Source organism: Diadema antillarum, unplaced genomic scaffold (assembly GCF_040938485.1).
Source record: "Diadema antillarum isolate AM-2024a unplaced genomic scaffold, OU_Dant_1.0 seq00001373_RagTag, whole genome shotgun sequence".
NCBI classification, from domain to species: domain Eukaryota; kingdom Metazoa; phylum Echinodermata; class Echinoidea; order Diadematoida; family Diadematidae; genus Diadema; species Diadema antillarum.
In genome coordinates this window covers 293672-316276 of record NW_027272134.1, presented here as the reverse complement: position 1 = coordinate 316276, position 22605 = coordinate 293672, and the positions used below count along the sequence as shown (strand labels likewise).

Below are 22605 nucleotides of genomic sequence, written 5' to 3'. Positions count from 1 at the left end.
CTTGTTTAGCACAAACCCAACTCTTTGGTTAATTTTATGTTTAGTACTCTGTGCTATGGAACATCATGATAGTTCCATCTAGAGCCTATTTGCGCAGTAGGAGGGAAGGTTGAGAGAGAGAGAGAGAGAGAGAGAGAGAGAGGGAGAGAGATGGGGGAGCGGAGAGAGAGAAAGCAAATACAATATCTGAAATATGATTAAATACCATGCATTTATTTAGAATAAGACGTACTGACTTTAATCTTCACCTCATTGAGAAATGGAGAAGAGGGTAATAACATGAAGTGCATACTAAACTCTGGTATCAAGTACTGCATAATGCATACATGTCGATCTCTTTGAATTTTGATACTGATTGTTAATCACTTTCTTTCTCTCTCTCTCACCCACCCCATTTTAATGAAATTAGTGAAATTGTCTATCATTCAGCTTTCTTTAATGTATTCATGGCAAATACCAGCCATTCATGTATGCAAGTATGTTATAAAGACTTACGTGTAGTCCCACCTGTACATATTTTTACCTCCTGATCACTGTCAAACGGAACTTACCATCTTCTCCTGGCACAAAGTCGTACCATTGTACTTTTCCCACCTTTTTCCTCGCTGTCTGTATAAGTGGAGAATTAGAAATGACTGGAAAATATCAGTACACTACCCTCCTACTGTCTGGATGGATGAGCCCAAACCAGTGTGCAGAAATGAGGGAATGAAAGTCATGCCATTACCGTGGCCCTGAAAATCATGCCATTACTGTGACACAAAACATTTTTGCAAAGTGGTTGCAATAATTGCGAGGTACTATCAAAGTTCAGCCTTTTATGCTTAAGGCAAAGAAATATTGGTACATTTGACTGATTGTTCTTGATATTTTGCTTTCAAGATTTTGTTGTTGATACCCAATGAAAATGTCCACAGTACAAGCCATGGTCATTTCTATGTATACTGAGCTGTTGACATGATAAGAATGTTGTACAGTTCGACCTCGATTATCCGGCCATGTCGGGACCGGCGCTCATCCGGATAAGCGAATTGGCCGGATATGGGAGACACAATGTTAATGTATATAGCTGCCGTCCAAGCTGCCGTCCCAGTGCACTGGCAGCTAGGCAGGTAGCGTACCCCGCAACGGTGGTGTAATCTATGCTAGCCTGCGGAAAATTGTAGTCCTGATAGATCATGACTGCTTACTTTTTCGATGATAATGTGGTGTGAATTTATGTTAGTTCTGTCGGGAATATTGTAGGTAAATCATGTGAGTTTTGTAGAAATTTTAATTGAGTTTAAAGTCACTGTTTTTTCTCAATTTTTTGATGAAAAAAAAAACAGTCCTTCACTGCGTGAACGCGTCCGGATAATAGAGATTTCCGGATAAAAGGAGGCCGGATAATGGAGGTCAAACTGTAATTGGAATGTATTGCTATTGAGATCAGGAAGACCCATATTTTCTTTTTTATTTTGCCAAGAATTGATCTTTGGTGATGCTGTGGTGTGGGCTGAAGATGTATAGAAAGCTTCAGCTCTTGCTCTTGCCATTTGCTCAAACAGGTTTAAACCTGGACAAACCTACACGTGTTAGATGTTCTCCTCATGATTCTTTGTAGTTTTTGTTATTAAGTTGAAATTCAGGTTATTCCTTGTGTATGTTTCGTCATGCTGTGTGTATACTATATGCTGTTGTATTTATTCTTTGCTGTTCATTCTATGCACCCCAGTGTGATGTATATCCTTAACAAACAATTTTACTCGTCGTACTGCACTTGCGAAATCTCCATGGTAATGCTGCTAGCCCTCTATTTGATAGTGGTCTTTTGAGCAGAAGCAATGTTGGGTTCTAATTTCATTATTAACTCAATTCCATGTTCCAGATGGCCATTCTTTTGAAGCTAGAACAAGTTATTTGTTTGTTTGTTTGTTTTTATATTGTTGGAGTCAAAAGGGGCCTGAGCTTTCGATCCTAGCAGAATCTTCATCAGAGGCAAAATGACAAAAGGCAGGGAAATTTATATTGTTTTTATTGTTGTTGAAATGCAACTGATACTGCAGCTTAATGCATGCACAGTAAACACTGGGCTCCATGTATGGCTTTAGCTTCAGCTGTAGCTAATGAGAAATGTTTGAAAGAAAAGCCTTTCATCCATCAAGACTTTCAATCGATGGCTTCACTTTTCATTTAAACCAAAGAGTACTAATAATAAACCAACTTGGTGGAGGTATTTGAGGCAGAAGACCGCCTCCCAAGCAGAGTGCAGAATTTCAAGAAACAATGTCTAGAGAGATATCGCAATTGAGAATGTATTCAACAACCGGCAGAATGCTTGCGCGGTTACTCCTTAAATACGAATATTTAGTGTGATACATTGTTTGGTGTAAACATGCAAGACATACACACAAAGTCCAGAAGATTATGTACATGCACACATACATGTACATACATGCATGAATGCATACAAAGTCTGGTATAAAGAGGTAACAAAGTCTGGTTAAACAGGTATTATGACTATTACGCTTTATCTTCATTGCTGTTTTTATTTAAAATGGATGTACCTAGTTAAGAGTACTGGATCCAATATTCTGTTTCCAAGCTTCATTCATTTTGGCGCTGTCTGAAAATAATTGTGTAGGCCTATATTATTTTACCCTGATAGCCAACCATGATATAATGCTATAATGCTCTATGAGGCTTGAAGGAATCATGAATGCATCACTGTTTGTCTTTAAGTATTGTCATCTTATTTTATAGTACTCATAATTTTTTTTTGAATGTCGTGTTTTGGCGTTAGTCTCTGAGAGACCTCACAATGCGATTCATATTAGACGGTGATTGTGTACCAACAGCACCTGTGGTGTGTTACTGTTTGTTTTAGTTTGTCTCCTCACGTGTAAGTTAATTCAGGTCGTTATTAGCTACATACTGTACAACCCTTAATAGTCTGTTCTGTATATTGAAAATAATTCACATGTACGTGGAACACACTGCTTCCGGCAAGAGCTATTCTGAGATGTCCATGCATTCTTTTATTATTATTATTATTATCGTTATTAAATCAGGTCTGCAGAATGCAGCACAAACAATTGATTCAGCTGAGGTTTATGTGACAGTCAATATCTTTGTCCATGTTGTCAGTGTTTGTGGTAAAGTTTATTGACATGAGTAATGCCAATTATGGTGTGCTGATAATGCATGTGTGTGTGTGTGTTTTGTGTGTTGATGTTTGTTATATAGATCTCTCTCTCTCTCAGTGACTTTGTATGTATCATCTCTGTCTCTATTTATCTATCAATCTGTATACATATATATGTGTGTGTGTGTGTGTGTGTGTGTGTGTGTGTGTGTATATATATATATATATATATATATATATATATATAGAGAGAGAGAGAGAGAGAGAGAGAGAGAGAGGGGGGGGAGTAATGTCACTGTAGAGGAATGCATTAAATGCCAATCGCCTTGGATTTTGAATAAAAAACATAATTATATATATATATATATGTATGTATATATAGACAGCAATGGATTAAACCAGAACATGGCTTGGCGGTGTAAGGACAGTTGAATATATTGCCAGCAAATTATGTATAATTATTACAGTTATGTGGATAAAGATATGTGATACATATAGATAGAGGATGAAAGGAAAATATATTGTAATGCGTTAATACGCATTGAAAATGTGGCGCAACCAGTATAATTTGTTGGATGTTGATATTGCATTATGATAACTACAATATCTTCCTTTCATCTTTTGTGTTCTGGAACCAACACTTTACTAATACAAATTATATATTATTATCAGGGCTCAACACTAAAATTTTCTCTTATAGCCCATTTGGGCCACTAGACGCTGAAACTCCAAAGTATTGGTGGCCCGAAATAAACAGAAACATGTTAAAAAATACTGAATTTTAAGAGCCCGATCACACCACCAAAAGATCAGGCCATCGGGCCATCGCTAATTTCGAGCCTTACCAGCAGGTATACCACAAACAATTGTTTTGCATTCCAAATTTGTGGATGTCAACATTAAACGGTCAGAAAAGCGATTGAAATAGCGTATCGAATAGAATGTGAGGCAGAGTTTTGGAAGAACTGTGTGTATACATCTTATTTCCGAGAGGGAGAGAGAGATAGAGAAAAAGAGAGAGAGAAAAGAGAGAGTTCAATGATAACAAAATAAGGAGTAAAGGACTTAGATCATCTCTGTTTCATTTAAGAGTCGTCACCGTGACATTTTTATTAAAAGTTTTATGAATATTGAAAGCACGGTTTTACACTGCACTGCACTAGTTACGAATCTTTTCGGTGCACAGATGACTGATGAAACAATTGATGTATCCAGATGGTACGGCGACCTATTGTTTCGTCTTTTGGCTCCGTTCTGACGTTCGCAAACAGGTGTCAAAAATCGAATTTTTCCTCAATGGGCAACTGTCCACAACACAAACGGAAGAACACAAAGCGCGCACACAAACACACATATTATACTTATAAAGCAGATATAAAATAATGTACGCTCAAATCATATGAATCTGAACCCATATTGCATGCTAGACGGAAACACCGACTCCACTTTGAGAGCAGTTGTTCACAGAGAGAACTTTGTAACAGCTGGAGTTTGTAGTCTGTTGATTCCTCGTGGGAAATACTTCAGTTTATAGCTTGAAGCAGCTTTACATTATAACGGGCAAGAAGCACATTTTCCATCCTCGAGAATCGCCAAGCGTCGCCGCCCGGCTACTGGTAGGGAGCACGTGGCTAGTATATCATTTAACATCATGAAGCAGTCAATTCAATGGCTGACGGTGGGGACAAGGTATGTAAATAATAAACAAATATCTTATTGTTTTTCTTAGTGTTAGGGCTATACTCCTGCATCCGACCTTGCAATTTGATTAGTCAGTGGTGCGAAAGATATTGTTAACCGATTACGAATCCTGATGTTGACTACAAGATCAATGTCCTAAGACGTATCTTAAAAGAGACTGAACTCCCGTTTTTAGACCGATACATGTTACATTAAAAATATATACCTTGACTGTTTGGTTTTAATTTTATGTTTTCAAGGCGGGAAGGGGGGACCTTGAAATGATGACTGTTTCACATATTTCTGTCTAGCTTTCATGCATCATTATCATTATCTACTGTATTATCCTTTGCTTTATACGTAAAAAAACCCAACCACACATACATTACAGGAATTAGCAACATGAAAAAACAACAACGTAAGAATAAGACTCACTGAAACTTGTCATCTTAGAAGAACAAAGATTTGAACTCTTACTTCGTTTAAAAAAAAAAGATCTTGCTATCTTCGTTTGTGTTCCCTTGGTGTACTCTCTAAAAAAAATCGAGTGAAAATATTCACTCTTGAAGGAGTGAATACAAAAAAGAGTGAATTTAGAGTGAAATTGGAGTGAATTTTGAGTGAAAATGTTCATTTTCACTCGTTATAGAATGACCTCAGGGATCACTCCAAAATCTTCGATTGATCCTTGAGGTCACTCCAAAATCTTCGAGTGATCCTTGAGGTCACTCCAAAATGAGTGAAAATGAACATTTTCACTCTAAATTCACTGTTTTTGAATTCACTACTTAAAGATTGAATATTTTCACTCGATTCTTTTAGAGAGTACGGGGCACATTGAGCTTTCACATTATGACATGTCTTTGTCGTCACCAAGAATTTTGTGTTTGCGATATGATGCTGTTTAAACTTTTTCTTTTATCATGTTTATTGACAAAACTAAAATCAGGGGGAAGAAAGAGAGTAAAGAAAATTATTACGCGTTCAAGTTGACTTTGATGAATATAAGTAACGAAAATATTATATTCCTGTACACTATTTTCACACACACACACACACACACACACACACACATCATCATCATCATCATCAAATATATTTATAATGACTGGCGTTGAGGGAAATATACAGTATGATCCAGGCAAAGATTTTAAACTGCTTTGTAGAGACTTATCACATCTCCGAAAGTGAAGTTGAAACCCTGATGGCATGGCATTACCAAGTTATTGCTGCTTTTATTCTTCTTCTTTTTATTAATATTATTAGTATTATTATTATTTATCATCATTATTATTATTATCATTATTATTATTATTTATCATTATTATTATCATTATCATTATTATTTTTATTATTTAACACAATAATTATATCGTTTAATCGATTGCACTTATATTACCATTGTTCTATCGTATGATATCGTTTGTCTATTTTGTTTACCCAACAACAATCTTTTTCTCATGGCAAACAATCCAAAAAAAAAATGGAAGAATATTGTATGGTTCGCTATAACATGATCATGTGTATCCAGTACTTAAAGGTATAGTAGTATAGTACTACTACTACTACTACTACTACTACTACTGAAAGATATTGTTTACCATTGGTCGAAGTGATTTTAAAAATTGTTCGAGTTATTACATTTAATGCGTAGGTCTGTTGTATCAGAAAACACCATACCATACAAAATATTGCAATTAAGCCTGAAGTATAAGGAGATATCACTATTTTTCTTGACGAATTATAACTGTAGATGGTTTATTCTAGAAACAATTTCATTATAATCATTTTTCACATTTTGTATATATATCTAACAATACTTAGCATTGATTACACTGATTTACCTTTTTACATTGGTTGCTTCTATCCCTAACACACATTTAAAAACTATTTTGAAGCACTAAACCTGTGTTTTTGTATCATCTGCAAATGGTAAAAAATGCCTTTAAACCATATCATCATCACACAATATCACAAACATATCTGTATAATACAAACATAATATAATATTCAAACTTCAGAAATATCTACAATAGTAAACACAGGAAATTCCTTTTCTTATTAGCAAAGATACCTAATTTACTTTGATCGTCTCACCTTATAGGTTTTCAAGATACAGATATTGTACATAGTACGAACCCTTTCCCATCGCTTTTCTCTTTCTTGTATATAGTCTCGCCATTTTGCTGGCATTCGTGCTGCCGTGTATCACAGCGCAGCCCAACATTGAGAAGCGAAGTCTGGCGAGGGACAAGAACTACTACCCAGAAGACGGTATGTAATGGCATAGATAATTGGAGGCAGAAAGACTTAAAGGGAGCCGTACAGTTTTGGTCAAGATCTAACTTCACTTCTCTAATATATTTTTGGTGAGATAACAAGAAACCTCTGAACAAATATGAAAAAACATGTAATATCAAGAGGGATTCACATTTTATTTGATGAAAATAGATTTTTGAAATTGCTGAGATATCCAAAACAGATCGATCCTAATAAAAGGTGGGACCCACCTTTTAGTACAATCGCTTTGTTTTCTTTGTTTTTAGATGTCTCAACCATTCCAAAACCGATTATCATCAAATAAACTTTTAATTCTTCTAAGAATGGTATGCTCTGTACTATTTCATAAGTGATTTCTTGGTATCTCGCAAAAAAGTGAAAGCCCAATCCTCATCTCCACCAATACTATATAATCCCTTTAAAGGGGAAGTATACAGGGTACACAAAATACAAACGTTACTTCAGTATATGCACAAACATGAGCAGAACACATGAGTAAAGTGTGAGACGATTCCTTTCAATGCTACCGGTATATGTGTGGAAAGTTTGGGTTCAATCTATTGTGATATCATTCCTACTGTGGTGGAACAATGATTATACAATAGAATGTGTAGAGAGAATTTTACACGTAATATATTTAACCCATTGCATACAGAAACCTGGTGGCCTGTGTATTAAGTCTATGGGAATTTCAGAACTCAGCATGGAACGGGTTAATTTTCTGACATAGTGAAAGAGCACTTGATTAAACTCCTTCATGAGACAAGGGCAATGGTATTAACCAGAACGTAATGTTTATAATAAGTCGAGTGAAAGTGCACTTTTTTAATTAAAAAAAGGTCATATCTGAGGATCCTATTTTCCTTTATAAACAGTATTTAAACACAACTGTGGCATCATGGTTCTGACATTCACATGCGCATGCATCTTTTTTTCTTTTTTTAATACTAAAATTGTAAATATTCATATTATTTGATTGTTCAATTTCCTTAAAGTTCAAAGTCCTAATGTTCTGTATTACGTGTTTCCGACATTGCCTTACGATGTAGAGATTTTCAATTGCTCTGATCCTCTCAAAATTATGATAGAGTTTGACTGCCTTTCTGTTTGTGTTTTTGTTGCAAATTGAAATTAAGTGTCTGAATGAATTCAGAGCTGTGAAGTGTTAGTTTAGTTAAATTGAGGGCTTTATTCAGCTATTGTATGTCATGTAATGCCATGAAGTGAAAGGTTACGTCAAAGTGAGGTCAACAAGAAAGTGGCTGGTAAATTGACAATACTGTCGATGTTTGATTTATTGTAGTTAGATGATATTTGTCAGTCTCGTCTCTGCTGGGCTTACATACTTTATTTTGCTTCATCGCTCCAAAAGAGTTTAAATTTATGAATATACTTAATATGTTTAATGTGGCTGATTAAGCAATATAAACTGGATTCGATGACGACGAGTATTTCTTTCTTTCCTTCTTTGTATGTACATAGTATATTATAACTGGTAGGAACCACAACCTACAAGCTTCGCTTTTTAGTGGGTCCGCAGTCTCCGTCCTCCAATTCATTCATCATCAATATGCCTATTTCTGCAATCTCCACTTAAAGTGCACATTGTGCGCATGTGTTACTGATTATGTTGAGATGGAGAAAAATGAAATAAACTAGAATTTGAACTTGAAAAATAGCGCCTGAATTGCACCGATAGAAAAGTGAAGTTTCACTAAAATCGCACGGAAGTGTTCAGGGGGGCATTTCATGAAGGAACTTGTCGGATAAAATATCAGACAAGTCAATTATATCCGACAGGTTTTGAAAAATTCTTTAGTCTGATTGGCTGATTTCTCTGAACTTGTCGGATGTAATTGACTTGTCGGACATTTTATCTGACAAGTGCCTTCATGAAATGTCCCCAGGAATATACGAAAAAAAAAATAAACGTATAAACTATAATGTAATCAACCTCGCCTTAGTAGAATCCAGTGGAACCGGTGAAAGTTCTTAGAAGAATTCAACACAGATGACAGAATTAGCATGTGTTTGTTGCCATTCGGAGTAGTATTTTTCTTCGACGCATTGATACCAAATTTTTTTCGAGGTTGTTGCGAGGTCGACTTAGGAGATTACATAAACATAAATGAATCAAATATTCATTAGTATTCTGATTGCGATCTACTTGATCTACAGAACTCTTGGCGGACGGTGCGGAGAAATGGCGACCACAGCCGCTGGACCTTCTGATGCAGTTCAAGGCACGCAAGAAACGCGAGGCAGCCATTCTTCAAAGTAGCGTGCAGCTGCAGCAAGCCAACGAGGACTCGGACGTGATCGAGGAGGAGGGCGGGAGAGTGCGCAGACAAGCGAGCAGCAGCAGCAGCAGCAGCAGTAGCAGCAGTAGCGAGGAAGGGAACAGTAACAACATCCTGATCAGCTTGCAGAACGGAGAGGTGCCCGACTCGCTGAGCGACATCGACTTCGAAGGGATGTCGAAGCGGGAGATCCGTCGAGTGAAGAAGGAGTTCAGGAGGCAGAAGAGGCTCCAGCGACAACGGCTAAGACAGCTGAGGAGGCAGGCCAGACAGCGCCGAAAAGAGCAACGAGGGGAGGAGCAGAGGACACGGCAGGAGTTCAAGGAAGGCATTGACAAGAGCGAAGTGGCCAGACTGGCACGAATTATCAAGTGAGTCCTTCTACATTACGACATAGGTATTGTGACCATTGTTGTTTAAAGCAACCCTGTGGAGATTTGATTTGATTCATTCGTGTCAAGTGTAAGCAAACCTTTGACCTTCGATAGTTCACCAATAGTGACCGTCACCCGGGGATTAGCGAGAGGAACAGAGCTGATTTGATGATAACCCCATTGTTGGAAGGATTTTACCCACAGACTAGATCTGATTATCGTCATGTAATAATTATGTTAATGATAACTGTTAATAATGATTACAATGCTTACTGGCACTAATCGTTATTCTCATAATAACTAATTGATCGTCATCGTTGTTGTCAGTCCTATTATCACTTTTACGATTGTTATCATAACATATTGTTATTGTTATCATAATTCATTTCTATTTCTGCTATAACCGTTGTCACTATACTTGTTATTATCATGCCTTTTGAATTATCATTCAGGAGTTATGGTTTCATATATATTCTATATCCTTTCTCCCAGCATGGAGGTCGACACCAAGGCTAGTATGACCAAAATGTGTGAGGAAAGCCATCATCATCATCATCACCATGACAACGAGCCGGAGAAATGCGGTGATGATGAAAAACGCAGGAAGTATCGGCACGTAAACGGGTCGTGCAACAACTTGAATCATCGGACCTGGGGCAGTGGGCTGGAGCCGCTGAAACGCCTTTTGCCGGCGGAGTTCCACGCTGAAGGTGGGTGCCATATAATAGGCCTTGATCGGTCATTCCATTGGCAAACTGTGAGTAAATTAATGCTTATATCTCTGTGTTGCTGATGATATTTACATTTCATGATGCTATCGATGATGATGATAATGATAATAATTATCATAACACTACTTCTAAGTGATGACGATAATAATGCTGGTTTCTCCATATTACCTATCTACTACATGGCAAGAGCTCAAAACACCTTTTAACACAAAACATCATCGCTACTGTCACTGGAATCGATCCCGCATGTATTTATAATGTGAAAATATGTGTGTTTGACGTGTGTATTACCCACGTATGTTGTTTGGAAATGAAGATAAAACATGAATGAATGAATGAATGAATGAATGAATGAATGAATGAATGAATGAATGAATGAACGAATGAATGAATGAATGAATGAATGAATGAACGAATAAATGAATGAATGTGAAATAAATTATCTAGTGACACGATGGGTCACTGGAGTCTCATGTGTGTAAATGATCTGAAACCACATATTCTTTTTCTCCTCCCCCTCCCCCCCCCCCCCCCCATGGTTTGTGGTGCAAACAGGGTCCTGGATTCCTCGTGATTTCCAGCTGTCTACTCGAAAGGTGTCCGACATCGTCTTCCAGGAAGACGTCGACGATGACGGTGCCCATGACGAGCTCTCCATCCTCATCATGCACTGGGGACAGTTTACGGACCACGATATCGCCCACACTCCCGCCGTGACTAGTAAGAACTATAGTAGAGTATAGTTAAGGGGAACATGTAATGTTTTCTGAACCACTCCTATTGTTTATTCCTAGTAGGCCCTACTTACAGGAAAAATTGTCTATGTTGATTTATTTTTTAAATCAGTGATATATAAATGTGACTGTGCGAGACATAACGTATACACCTATTAAAGGTCGTTTCAACAAAGAGGGTCTATCGCAGACCTGTGGGCGACCTATAGAGGAAGTTCAATATCAGGCAGTGACAACACTATCATACATTGTGTTTGTTTCCTGCTATCTTTTTTTAATTTCTCATTATTATTTCATTAATGTCCGTCAATTCTTTCTTAGTTTGTCAAGCGTTCTTGTGAGTTTCAATTTGAGTTCGATTGTGTGTGTGTGTGTGTGTGTGTGCGTGTGTGTGTGTGTGTGTGTAGTGTTTATGTAACTCCATGGATCTCTCATTCTCTTTTTTCCCTGTCTTTTTGCGTTCCGTTTTGTTGTAGTTCGTCTTTCCTCCTCTTCGTTCTTGTATTTTCATCTATTGTTCCAATCCTTTCTCACAGTTTGTCTGCGTACCCTGCCTCTGTCTGTCTTTGTATATGTTTCTCACTCCGTCTTTTCTGCTCGTCGTCGACAATCAACTATTAGGGCTCAGTAGATTAAGATCCCGGACTCTCACTCGCGAGTTCTCTGGTTCGATTCTCCACGCAGATGATATGCCCTTAATACAAGGTGCTTAATCCTCATAGACATGTCTTTACGTGGACTTAGAGGGACTTACTGCCATCGACCCCATAATTAGCCGCTTAACAATAACAATTCATATCATATTCGGTTCATTTGATATACAGACGAATGCGACTGTCACAACCTGAACGCGTCCTGCTACCCGCTGCAGATCCCTAAGGGCGACAAGGTGTTTACGAGCACGGAGTGCTTTAAGATCCCGCGCTCCATGCCCGACTGCCGCACCCCTTCGAAGCGAGAACAGTTTAACGAGATCACAGCCTTCATCGACGCCTCCAACATCTACGGCTCGACGGACGCGGAAATGAACCACCTTCGCTTCCACTCCACAACCGGTATGGGTCCCTCCCTTTTTTGTGTGTGGAGTTTTCTGTATTCTACTTCTGTATAGACTTTACTTTAATGAAACCTATACAAACGATACAGTTCAATGTACAACGACTAAACTCGCGCAAACGATATACGTGTATGATGACCCCCTGAAAACACATACAGCCAAAACTAAACAAAGCTAAAGAAACCAACAACTTTATACCTAAAGGACAAGTTCACCTTCATAAACATAAGGATTGAGAAAATGCAACAATATTAGTAGAACACATCAGTGAAAGTTTGAGGAAAATTGCACAATCGATGCAAAAGTTATGAATTTTTTAAATTTTTGTGTTGGAACCGCTGGATGAGAAGACTACTACAGCTTGTGAGTCATATGCGTACAACAGTATAAAGAAAATGTAAAAGAAAATTCAACATATTTTCACTTTTTTGGCATAATAAAAGTGCACTTGACTTGCCTCTTTCTAAAGGCAGGGGGAATAATATTACCAATAACATTTGTCGGTAACGAGTCAGGGAGATGTGTACTTTTTTCAAAAGATGGAATTTTGTGAAATTCTCTTTATATTTTCCTTATATTGTTGTACGCATGTGACATCTAAGTTATTCATACACTGCAGCAGTCTTCTCATCCAGCGGGTACTGCACAAAAACTTCAAAAATTCATAACTTTTGAACGGATTGTCTGATTTTCCTCAAACTTTCAATGATGTGTTCTACTAATATTGCTACATTCTCTCAATCCTTATGTTTATGAAGGTGAACTTGTCCTTTAATTTCATCGGAGTGATGATATCAGCAAGCCACGGAAGAGACAATTAGAGATTAGAATATAAAATGTTTGTCAGTACATCCCCTTACAGAAATGACAGGTTTAATCTTCTCCTTTTTCGTGCTCATCGCTGTGGAAAATATACTGAGTATAGTATATATTCTTGAGGTGTGGGATTATGCTGTGTCATGATAAATACCAGTATTTTGCAATTTGGGGTTTCGGTGAAATACAAATTGCAGGCTTTGATACTGCAATTGACAGAAAAGGACAACAAATATGGAGAAAAGTTGAACTCATCTTCAGTTTGTCCTTCACGTATGGACATATTGCATTTAAAGACAATTCTTTTTTATTTCAAATACCATTCTCCTTCTTGTTGTTAGGTTTCAAATTCCCAGCATAATGAGTTTGCAAAAAATGTAGTCTCAGCAAAATGGGTTTTCGTTTTGAAACAAGAGCAATTAAAACTTGCAAAGGTGTTGTATGTTGTATTGCTGAACAAGGTTTCGTTTGCCAAACAAAAACAAACAAACAAACAAACTTTCCAGGCTACAACAATCTCACCGTCGGACGACTCCGATGCCTCGAGCTTCCCAGGGGCCAGGACAAGAAGCCCCTCCTGCCCCACCAGGAGCTCGGCGAATGCTTCAACGAGAATGACAAAACGGGTGTCGTCTGCGGCGAGGCGGGAGATTTTCGCGCCAATGAACAGCCGGGTCTGACGTCGCTACACACCATCTTCGTGCGCGAGCACAATTTCATCGCGGGCAAGTTGGTGGAGTTGAACCCACACTGGGCAACGGACAACGAGCGTGTGTTCCAGGAGGCGCGAAAGATTGTCGGTGCCATCATGCAACGAATTGACTACGAAGAGTACCTACCAACCATCTATGGTAGAAAGGGATTTCAGAGTGAGCTCGTGGATCTTTCTACCAGATTTCCTCTTTCAATTGAATGACTTTATAAATGTCTTCATCAGCCAATAATTAAAAAACAGGAGAAATATTAGAGAAGACCGCTTTAGCTTTGCTTATATAACTATTATGTTATTATATAAAGCCACTACTGACAACCGTTACAATCAACCGACATTCGCATACATTGTTGGACAGCCCTGGTGTGTCAATGCGAGTGCTTTATCGTTTTGCTTTTTATTTGTGTGTAGGCCGATTTGATACTTACAACAAGTTTATCGTCAATTTTTTTATGCTTTGTTTTTCCCTGGAGAGAGGATAGTAGGTTTGCTATATTTGTTACAGTGGACCTGTGACTTGTATGTGTGCACATAAAAGAAAAAATGAATGCTCTCCCATATGAACACATGCTCTAAAAATGATATACTTTGTTGTTGATTCTGGGTTTTTTTTTGTCATTAAAGAGCACATTGGCGAATACAAGGGTTACCGGAAGAATGTTGATCCGAGTATTACCAACGTCTTTGCCACCGCGGGTTACCGACAGGGCCACAGCGCCGTGGACCAGGTACTCGAACGCTACAACAGGACAGATGACGGTAGTTTGCAGGAGTTGGAACCGCTAAATCTCGACGCAGCCTTCTTCAACGCCAAGTTTATGTACGACTTTGAAAAAGTGAGTTCGTGAAATAAAAAATAGAGAAACTGATTTTAATCCAGATGCCAGTTTCGTTTAGGGCCATCGACCCACTTTAAGCCAATAGTCGTACGTTTCACATGCTGCTCACACCTGGGAGGCCACGTACATAATTAATCTTACGCACAACATTTCACATCAGAAATAAATGACTAATACAGTCTCATGTAAGTATAGGCAAAAAAGTGTTATTGGTACTGTTGATATCATTATCATTATCATTATCATTATTGATATTATTATCATTATCATTTCTTACCCTAATTGCTTGGGTCGAACTCCAGCTCAAACTCTGCTTATGATATTGGCGCTCTCCTGTACGCTTCCCCGGTGCCATAAGAATTCAGCCAACTCTGCTGTGTAGTGTTTTTTAGTACGACAGCATGACACTTTTATGGCATGTAGCAAAGTTGTAGATTTTGAAGATTGGAACTTGTCCTTTTTTAAACATAGAGATATCAGGTTCAATATTTCATTCAAAGTCAAGTAGGTCTATGATAGCATTCCATTACCTGAAAAAATCACACTCATTTAAGTAGTACATGACAGTATCTTGGGTTTTTTTAATAGTATTTAATCAACATATCCCATACAACTTCATTCATTTTCTTCTTGATTTTATGTCTTCCACAGGAAAAAAAAAGTCGTGAAGATATATTTAAAAGATGAGAGTCTTCAATATAAGGCAATAGCAACATCTTCTAATCTATAGTTTAATATTGTGACATTGTATTTGACATAAAGTTTCGGTTTGAAACGCAGGTCATGAAAGTTTAAAAGTTCTGTGATATTGTTATCACACAGTGAGACTTTCTTTCAATGAATTTCACTTTTCTGTTTGTTTTAGTCTACTTCATGCATCAAAATTGAGTTAAGCGTGGAGTGTATTTTAGTGCTAGCTCAATGGTCGTAAAGAAACACGATTTTGAGGGTGCGCGTCACGAGTTCAACACCCACGAGTCATACAGCCCACGAGTATTACAGTCCACGAGTTCGACGCTAAGCAAACAAGACCTTCCACGAGACCGACACACATGCCCGTGTTGTTATGTCGAACTCTTGGGCTGTTTATACCTAGTGTCGAACCCATGGGCCTTATTTGCCTATTGTGTTGAGCTCACGGGCGTATGACTCGTGGCCTTAATGACTCATAGACCTATTTTTTCCCAATGTTGAACTCGTGGGTTGTATGACTCGAGGATGTCGATCTCGTGGGATGACCTGACCGTGAGGGGGGGGGGGGGGTAAACACGCCTGCCTGCTCCTAATTGATGTCGTGTCAAATTTACTCTATTTCCTCCTCCTCAGGGAGGCATTGACGGGTTCATTGAGGGCATGGTGAGGCAGAAAGCCCGCAAGATCGACCTTCGGGTGGTCAAGGCCCTCCAAAAGCGACTATTTGTGGGACCAGACGACGCGTGAGTATTTATATGCATCGACTCGTGCATGGCGTACTTCCACACGACGCATAGGTCCTATGATATACATATATATTTTTTTCATTTCGTTTTCATTATTTTCACTTATTTGTGATTTTCCTCAAAGAACATAAATGGACATAACATATCATGCCAAATAAGCAATGTACGTATAAAGTATTCTACGCACAAAAAAGTATTATAACAGAATGTATTATGAACACACAAGAAATTGTGAGGCCTAGATACACGATATGAACTAAATAATGTAAAACATTTTGGAAACGGCTTTTCGACTCGATCTTGCACGGCTACACAGCGCAACAATACATAAAATGTTAACTATCAAATGTGAATAAATACAGTCATTACGTTTATTTCTTATCATATTGATACTATTTACATTATTATGATAATAACTGCGGGATTTTGCCAATCAAGTCTATTCCTTAAAATAAACACAAAAGTATGTCACATTGGCATTTACAATATCTATTAAATTATCTGTTGTTATTTTCATTATCATTATCATTATTACTTTATATCATTATTATCATTATCATTATTCAATTTCATAATTACTCTATCATCACTGTTACCATTGTCATCATTACACATTATATTATCTTCATCATTATTGTCATCTCTGTCTTTTCTTTTTGTCTACATGTTTCGAATGCAATATTTGTTGCACACAATCTAATATGTCGATATAACCATTTGCCATGACGCCATCTTTATGTGTAGCGGCTCTTCGTCCATGCTCACTCTCTGTGGACATTTGCAGATAAATTATCATGTGACTAATTGAAAAGAGTTGAAAATGCAATGAAACTAGGTTCTACACAGTGGCTTTTATTATTGTCTTGATCATCATAACTATATGAATGCAAAAACACTCACACACACACACACACACATAGACACACACACACACACACACACACACACACACACACACACACACAACCCATCCACAATGCCCCGTACGTGCTGCTCACGCGTACTTATAAGCTCTTTCAACGTAATTTCTCTCCCATGCTGACAAACATTCGTTATTGTTCCCATAAACCAAATTTCAATTAATGATGAACAAAAAATCTAAATGCATTTTCATCAGGTCATTATCGGTGCACTGAAATGATATTCACATTTTCCAAGCACAACACAGGACAATTTGAATTTGAAATAACATGCAAAAGTTTTAATGGAATAGTTATTTTTCTGGTTCGAAGTTTTCATCCACTTGACTAAAATGATGTCATGATCATAAAATTGGCAAATGGAAATAGCTTTGTCGTGATATACGACTGCACATTTATGACATTAAAGATATGATTTAATATGATGAATGTACAGCATTCTTTACTAATCTTTAGTAAAGTGTTACATTCCTTAGATTACAGCCTGCAATTTAGGTTTTTTCTTTTCTTCTAACTCTGCATGTAGTGAGGACGCGGGCCTTGATGTCATGGCCATCAATCTTTTGCGTGGCCGAGACCATGGCATTGCACCATACTTCAAGTGGCGGGAACATTGCACATCGGACAAATTCGAGACATGGAAAGACCTCAAGGGCGTGATGTCGTCTGAAACCATTGCCAATTTGAAGAAGGCATACGGAAACACGTGAGACGATTATCGTTATTATTTTGTGTGTGCTGGTGAGTGATTACAAACTTGATTCGTCGAACATTCCATTTGCAGATTCTTGACTCAAGCCCGTATCTAGGATATGGGAGGGTTCTGAATGAGAAAAAGTGAACCTTCTTAGTCCAAGCTTAAAATGTTCAGTTCCGTTATCTTGCACATTGGGGGCGCAAAAAAAAAATGTTTGTGGTGCTACTTCCGGGTTTCATCGGCTGACAAGCAAAAAAAGAAACAAAAAGAAAAAAGAGGTAATGTTGTGCCAATTTCTGGTTTCCTTTCTTCGACTACAAGCAGTGACAAGCATTTTTTTTCCTGCTGGCAAAAGGGTGGGGCCTCCGCAAACTCCCCAGAACACCCCCCCCCCCCCCCAGTTACGAGCTTGCGACTCCTTAATGTTAATGAGAGCAGTGATATTGTTTATGGTTATGATATTCATTGAAGGTTTCAATCATCTATTGCACTGCAATGTGACAGGAACAAATAGAATACAAAGCCTACGCCACATGTATATGTGTGCGTTTGTGTGTGTGTGTGTGTGTGTGTGTGTCTGTCTGTCTGTGTGTCTGTCTGTCTATCTGTCTGAGGTGTATCCATGAGTTATCTTCCTGGAACACAAACGCAGGTAAAGGAATGTCAACGACAATCATTTTGATGTGGCCCTTTGCGAATTGGACTTGTCATTTTCTCCATTGGACTCAAAGTCGTAATTAAACGGGATTAAACGCTTATGGTGCGGCAACACGTCAGTCATTGTCGGCATGGGAGTGGAAAAGAATTTTCTTATTTTACAATCATGATAGAGAAGCTATGGACCAAATGTAGAAACGTATGGAATGTCAATCACGAGAGTAATCTTATCTCATTTCTTTTTGACTTTCAATGTATATTAACACAAGGCTCCCTTGTAAAGCAGACCTTTGTCATGTTTGCGGCTTTGAATGGAAGTATACCCTGCTTTAAAAAAAAAGAAGGAATATAAGAATGATTAAATAATCTCTATGATAGAAGGAAACTGCGAATAAACAAACATGTAAACAAAAAGACAGATAGTTTCCTCCTATTTGGCACCAGTGTAAAGACTAGCCTTCTGTTTTTAGATTCTTATTTTATGTATTTTGTATTTTAACGACTCATTCATTCATTCATTCATTCATTCACTCATTCATTCATTGAGTGGTTTATTCGCTTCTAATAATACAAACGATGTTATTGCTTTAATAATAACAATAATAATACTTCTGCTACTTCTGATGATGATGATGAAAGTAGTAATGATGATGATAATAATAATAATAATAATAATGATAATAATAATAACAATACTAGTAATGATAATAATAATAATAATAATAATAATAATGATAATAATAATAATAGTAATCATCATCATCATCATTATTGATTATCATTATAGCTATCATTTATTGCCACTGTTGTTATCAAAACTATTACTCTTGTTGCAGCGATCAAGACATGAAGAGAATAGACCCTTTTGTTGGATTTCTGGGCGAGTTACCTGAGGAGGGTTCTCTGTTCGGGCCCACCCTGGGCTGTATCCTCGGCAGGCAGTTTAAGGCCCTTCGCGACGGCGATAGATTCTTTTACCTGAACGACAAAGGGGCTCAAGCCTTTACTGCTGGTAAACTTAAAGGAGACCTCCGAGTGATTTTCAGACTTTTACATTCGAACAACTATAAATTAGTTATACCGAGTACAGAGTTTCAGAGTTTATAGTGATCGGATTGAGGAATAAGAATGTTTTTAAAGTTTACAAGAAGTTGCAATGAACAATTGAAGATGATGACATGGCAGCCTCCCCATAAGTCGGGGATCAAGGAAGCAGAACAAAAGAAGATGGCGGGCATACATTCTACACAGGTGAACTTGTTAAGCAAGTGGTATTGTAATGAAATTACACTGCTACATTTCTGAAATATGCGAGGCTGCTATGTCATCGACACTTTTCAGGGTAATTTGTGAAAGATTTTTCAGAGTATTGTTCCTCTGCTCAAGGACCACGCTAATTCCACAACTCTGTACAAGGAGCCGTCGATTTATGTACTACATGATGTGATTTCATGAAAATCGTCTGGAATGCCCCTTTGATATCCGAAAAAGGACGAACACATTAGCAGAAATTAAGTGAGAGAAACACAGTTATGTGCGAGCTTCCTAGTAACTGGTAGTTACTACCATTGGTAGCAACTGTGAGAAATAGAGCTGAAGTTCAATGCCACACCACATAGTCATGTAGGTTTACTGTAAGATAGAGGGGAAGATTGAGCGAGCACAACGGCATAAAATCAAAATCATACCAAAACTTTCAGGGTGGAGATTTAGATAACAAAAAACCAAGCGTTACTTGTTGCAAACACGTTACACAAGTTAGATGAGGTGACTATGTAATGGTCTCCCAAGCCTACCATTAAATCTGAACATAAACCTTTGCTAAGTTGTATTGAATGAAATTAAAGGACAAGTTCACCTTCATATACATAAGGATTGAGAGAATGCAGCAATATTAGTAGAACACATCAGTGAAAGTTTGATGAAAATTGGACAATCCGTTCAAAAGTTATGAATATTTTAAGTATCTGCGCAGTCACTGCTGGAAGAGGAGACTACTACAGTGTATGATGTCACATGCGTACAACTATATAAGGAAAATAAAAAGAGAATTTCACAAAACTTTACTTTTTGAATAAAGTGCACATTTCTTCGACTTGCTACTGACGTATGTTAAGGGTAATATTATTCCCCCTGCCTTCTGAAAGAGAGAAGTCGAGTGTTCTTTTGTTATGCGAGAAAAATGGAAATATGTTGAATTTTCTTTATTCTTTCTTTATATCGTTGTACTCATGTGACATCACAAGCTATAGTAGTCTTTTCATCCAGCCGTGACTGAGCAGAAACTTCAAAAATTCATAACTTTTTAACAGATTGTCCAATCTTGCTCAAACTCTCACTGATGTGTTCTACTAATATTGCTGCATTCACTCAACCCACATATCTATGAAGGTGAACTTGTCCTTTAATGACAATATCTAGTATAATTTATACACTTCGCATAATTTGTAGGGTAGTAATTTCCTGGAAATGACAGCTTGTAAGGTTGTAAGGGATGTGATGTCCGAATGATATCAAGTACATGATAAGTTTTATGTTTAAAGATAGGAGATATTCAAAGATTTAAGGACATGATAAAACAAAAAATAAGCCAGCGTAGAAAACTCAAACACAAACCTTTGTATTCGCAAACGCTGGTTTCGGATTTACGAACTGCTGACTGTTCATTCAAATACTGGTATTTGACTATTTGACTTGTGTTTGTCACTGTCTTTGCCGCGCAGATCAACGCAAGGCCATTGACCAAATCACCATGGCCCGTGTGTTTTGCGACACAATGGACAATCCGCTCGTATTCCAGGAGAACGTCTTCAAAATGTAAGTACATGAAAAAGCTTTTTCACGCTTTACCTACTCACAAGTCATAAACACAAGCTCTGTCTTCAGAATCCTCTGATGCACTATACCGTGAACATTTTTAATCTTTTAAAATAAGACTGTGTATACTTAGTATAGTTCCAATTCCATATTGTCCCCTTATTCAAAGCCGTCATTGTAAACATCAAATACGTCACTCAGAGCAAAGGTCCTATTTACCATTAGGGGCAGGGATTTATAAATATTCGAGTTATGACATTACCTTGATGCATATGTGTCGGTAAGTCGTATCTCAAAACATCCTTCCATCTGAAAACTTTGCAATAAAGCCTAAAATATAAAGTGATAACACCATTACTGAAAAACTGTTTAATCTAGAAACAATTTTATTATAACTGTTGTTCATATTTTGTATATTTAACAAAACTTAACATTGTTTATACTGATTGAAATTTTTACATTGATTTTTTCCATCCCTTACATTCAAAACTTTTTTTGAAGCACTAAAGCTGTTGTTGCTTTGTTTAAATGGCAAATGATGAATAATGCCTTCAAAGATGCGATCTCTCAGCCTCCTTATCTTTGGTTGAATCGCATACAGTGTAAAGTTTTAAAGTAGGGAGATTTTATGATATTGTATCTAAACGGACAATAGCCAGTTTTATTTCTTTTTTCATTAATCTGACTTAAGTTTATCAGCTAATTTATTTCTTTACGATAAACATAATAATACAAGAGGACAAATTTGACAACTTGAATAGCTCTTCTGATAAATACCTTTAGCGAAGTTTAGGAAATAAAGTTTCAAGCAAAAATGGAAAATGAATCCTTCTGATTTTTTTGATTAAAAAATGTTGATTTATTTGAAAAATGTAAAAGAATTAGTGACCTGTTATGTGTAATGCCATTCTGCTACAGACCGCGTTTAGCACAGCAAAGGATACTAAGGCTGATTGTGTGAACTTATATATCACAAGAAAATGTATCTTATGTATCATGTATCATATCATCAATACACTCTCGTAGAATGATAAAAAATAGTCTAGAATTAAGAGCAGTACTCGTGCAAAATTGAAACTATTCCTTCCAAGTGTTCTCTGAATGATGTGCGGAATATGACAACTATATTGTGATTTGTCTGTAATTTTTTCATTGATGACAGAGATAAGCAAAAGTTTGAATGATCTCAAAATGAGTTGCTCAAGTCTGCAAAACGAATGTAAATACCTGCATTCTTAAAATTCCTTATACCTGTCAGTCCTTCTCTCTCCGTGTATATTTGTCGATATAATGAATGTAACATGAATTTTGTTGTTGCTTCTGTTTTATTTCTTCACTCCCATGGCCAGTCCGCACGCCGACACCAACCCGAGCCAGCTGTGCACCGACCTTCCCCCGGTCGATCTCCAAGCTTGGTGCGAATACTAG

General features: G+C 37.5%; 1 protein-coding gene across 1 annotated transcript; it reads left to right on the top strand.

Annotated features, from left to right (window-relative positions):
* Positions 1-4775: 4775 nt before the first annotated feature.
* LOC139708789 (peroxidase mlt-7-like) lies at positions 4776-22605 on the top strand. Its single transcript, XM_071620738.1, has 13 exons — positions 4776-4813; positions 6978-7078; positions 9263-9755; positions 10251-10468; positions 11045-11209; positions 12048-12299; positions 13603-13965; positions 14433-14644; positions 15974-16083; positions 17533-17712; positions 19197-19372; positions 21084-21177; positions 22527-22605. The coding sequence occupies exons 1-13, from the start codon at positions 4776-4778 to the stop codon at positions 22603-22605; spliced, it is 2481 nt and encodes an 826-aa protein (XP_071476839.1).

What these genes read in the sequence shown, in the direction of transcription:
- LOC139708789 (XM_071620738.1), top strand. Translation starts at nt 4,776, where the DNA reads ATGAAGCAGTCAATTCAATGGCTGACGGTGGGGACAAG. An exon ending in TGGCTGACGGTGGGGACAAG is followed by an intron (nt 4,814 to 6,977) that starts GTATGTAAATAA and finishes TCTTGTATATAG; the next exon opens with TCTCGCCATTTTGCTGGCAT. An exon ending in AAGAAGGCATACGGAAACAC is followed by an intron (nt 17,713 to 19,196) that starts GTGAGACGATTA and finishes CTCTTGTTGCAG; the next exon opens with CGATCAAGACATGAAGAGAA.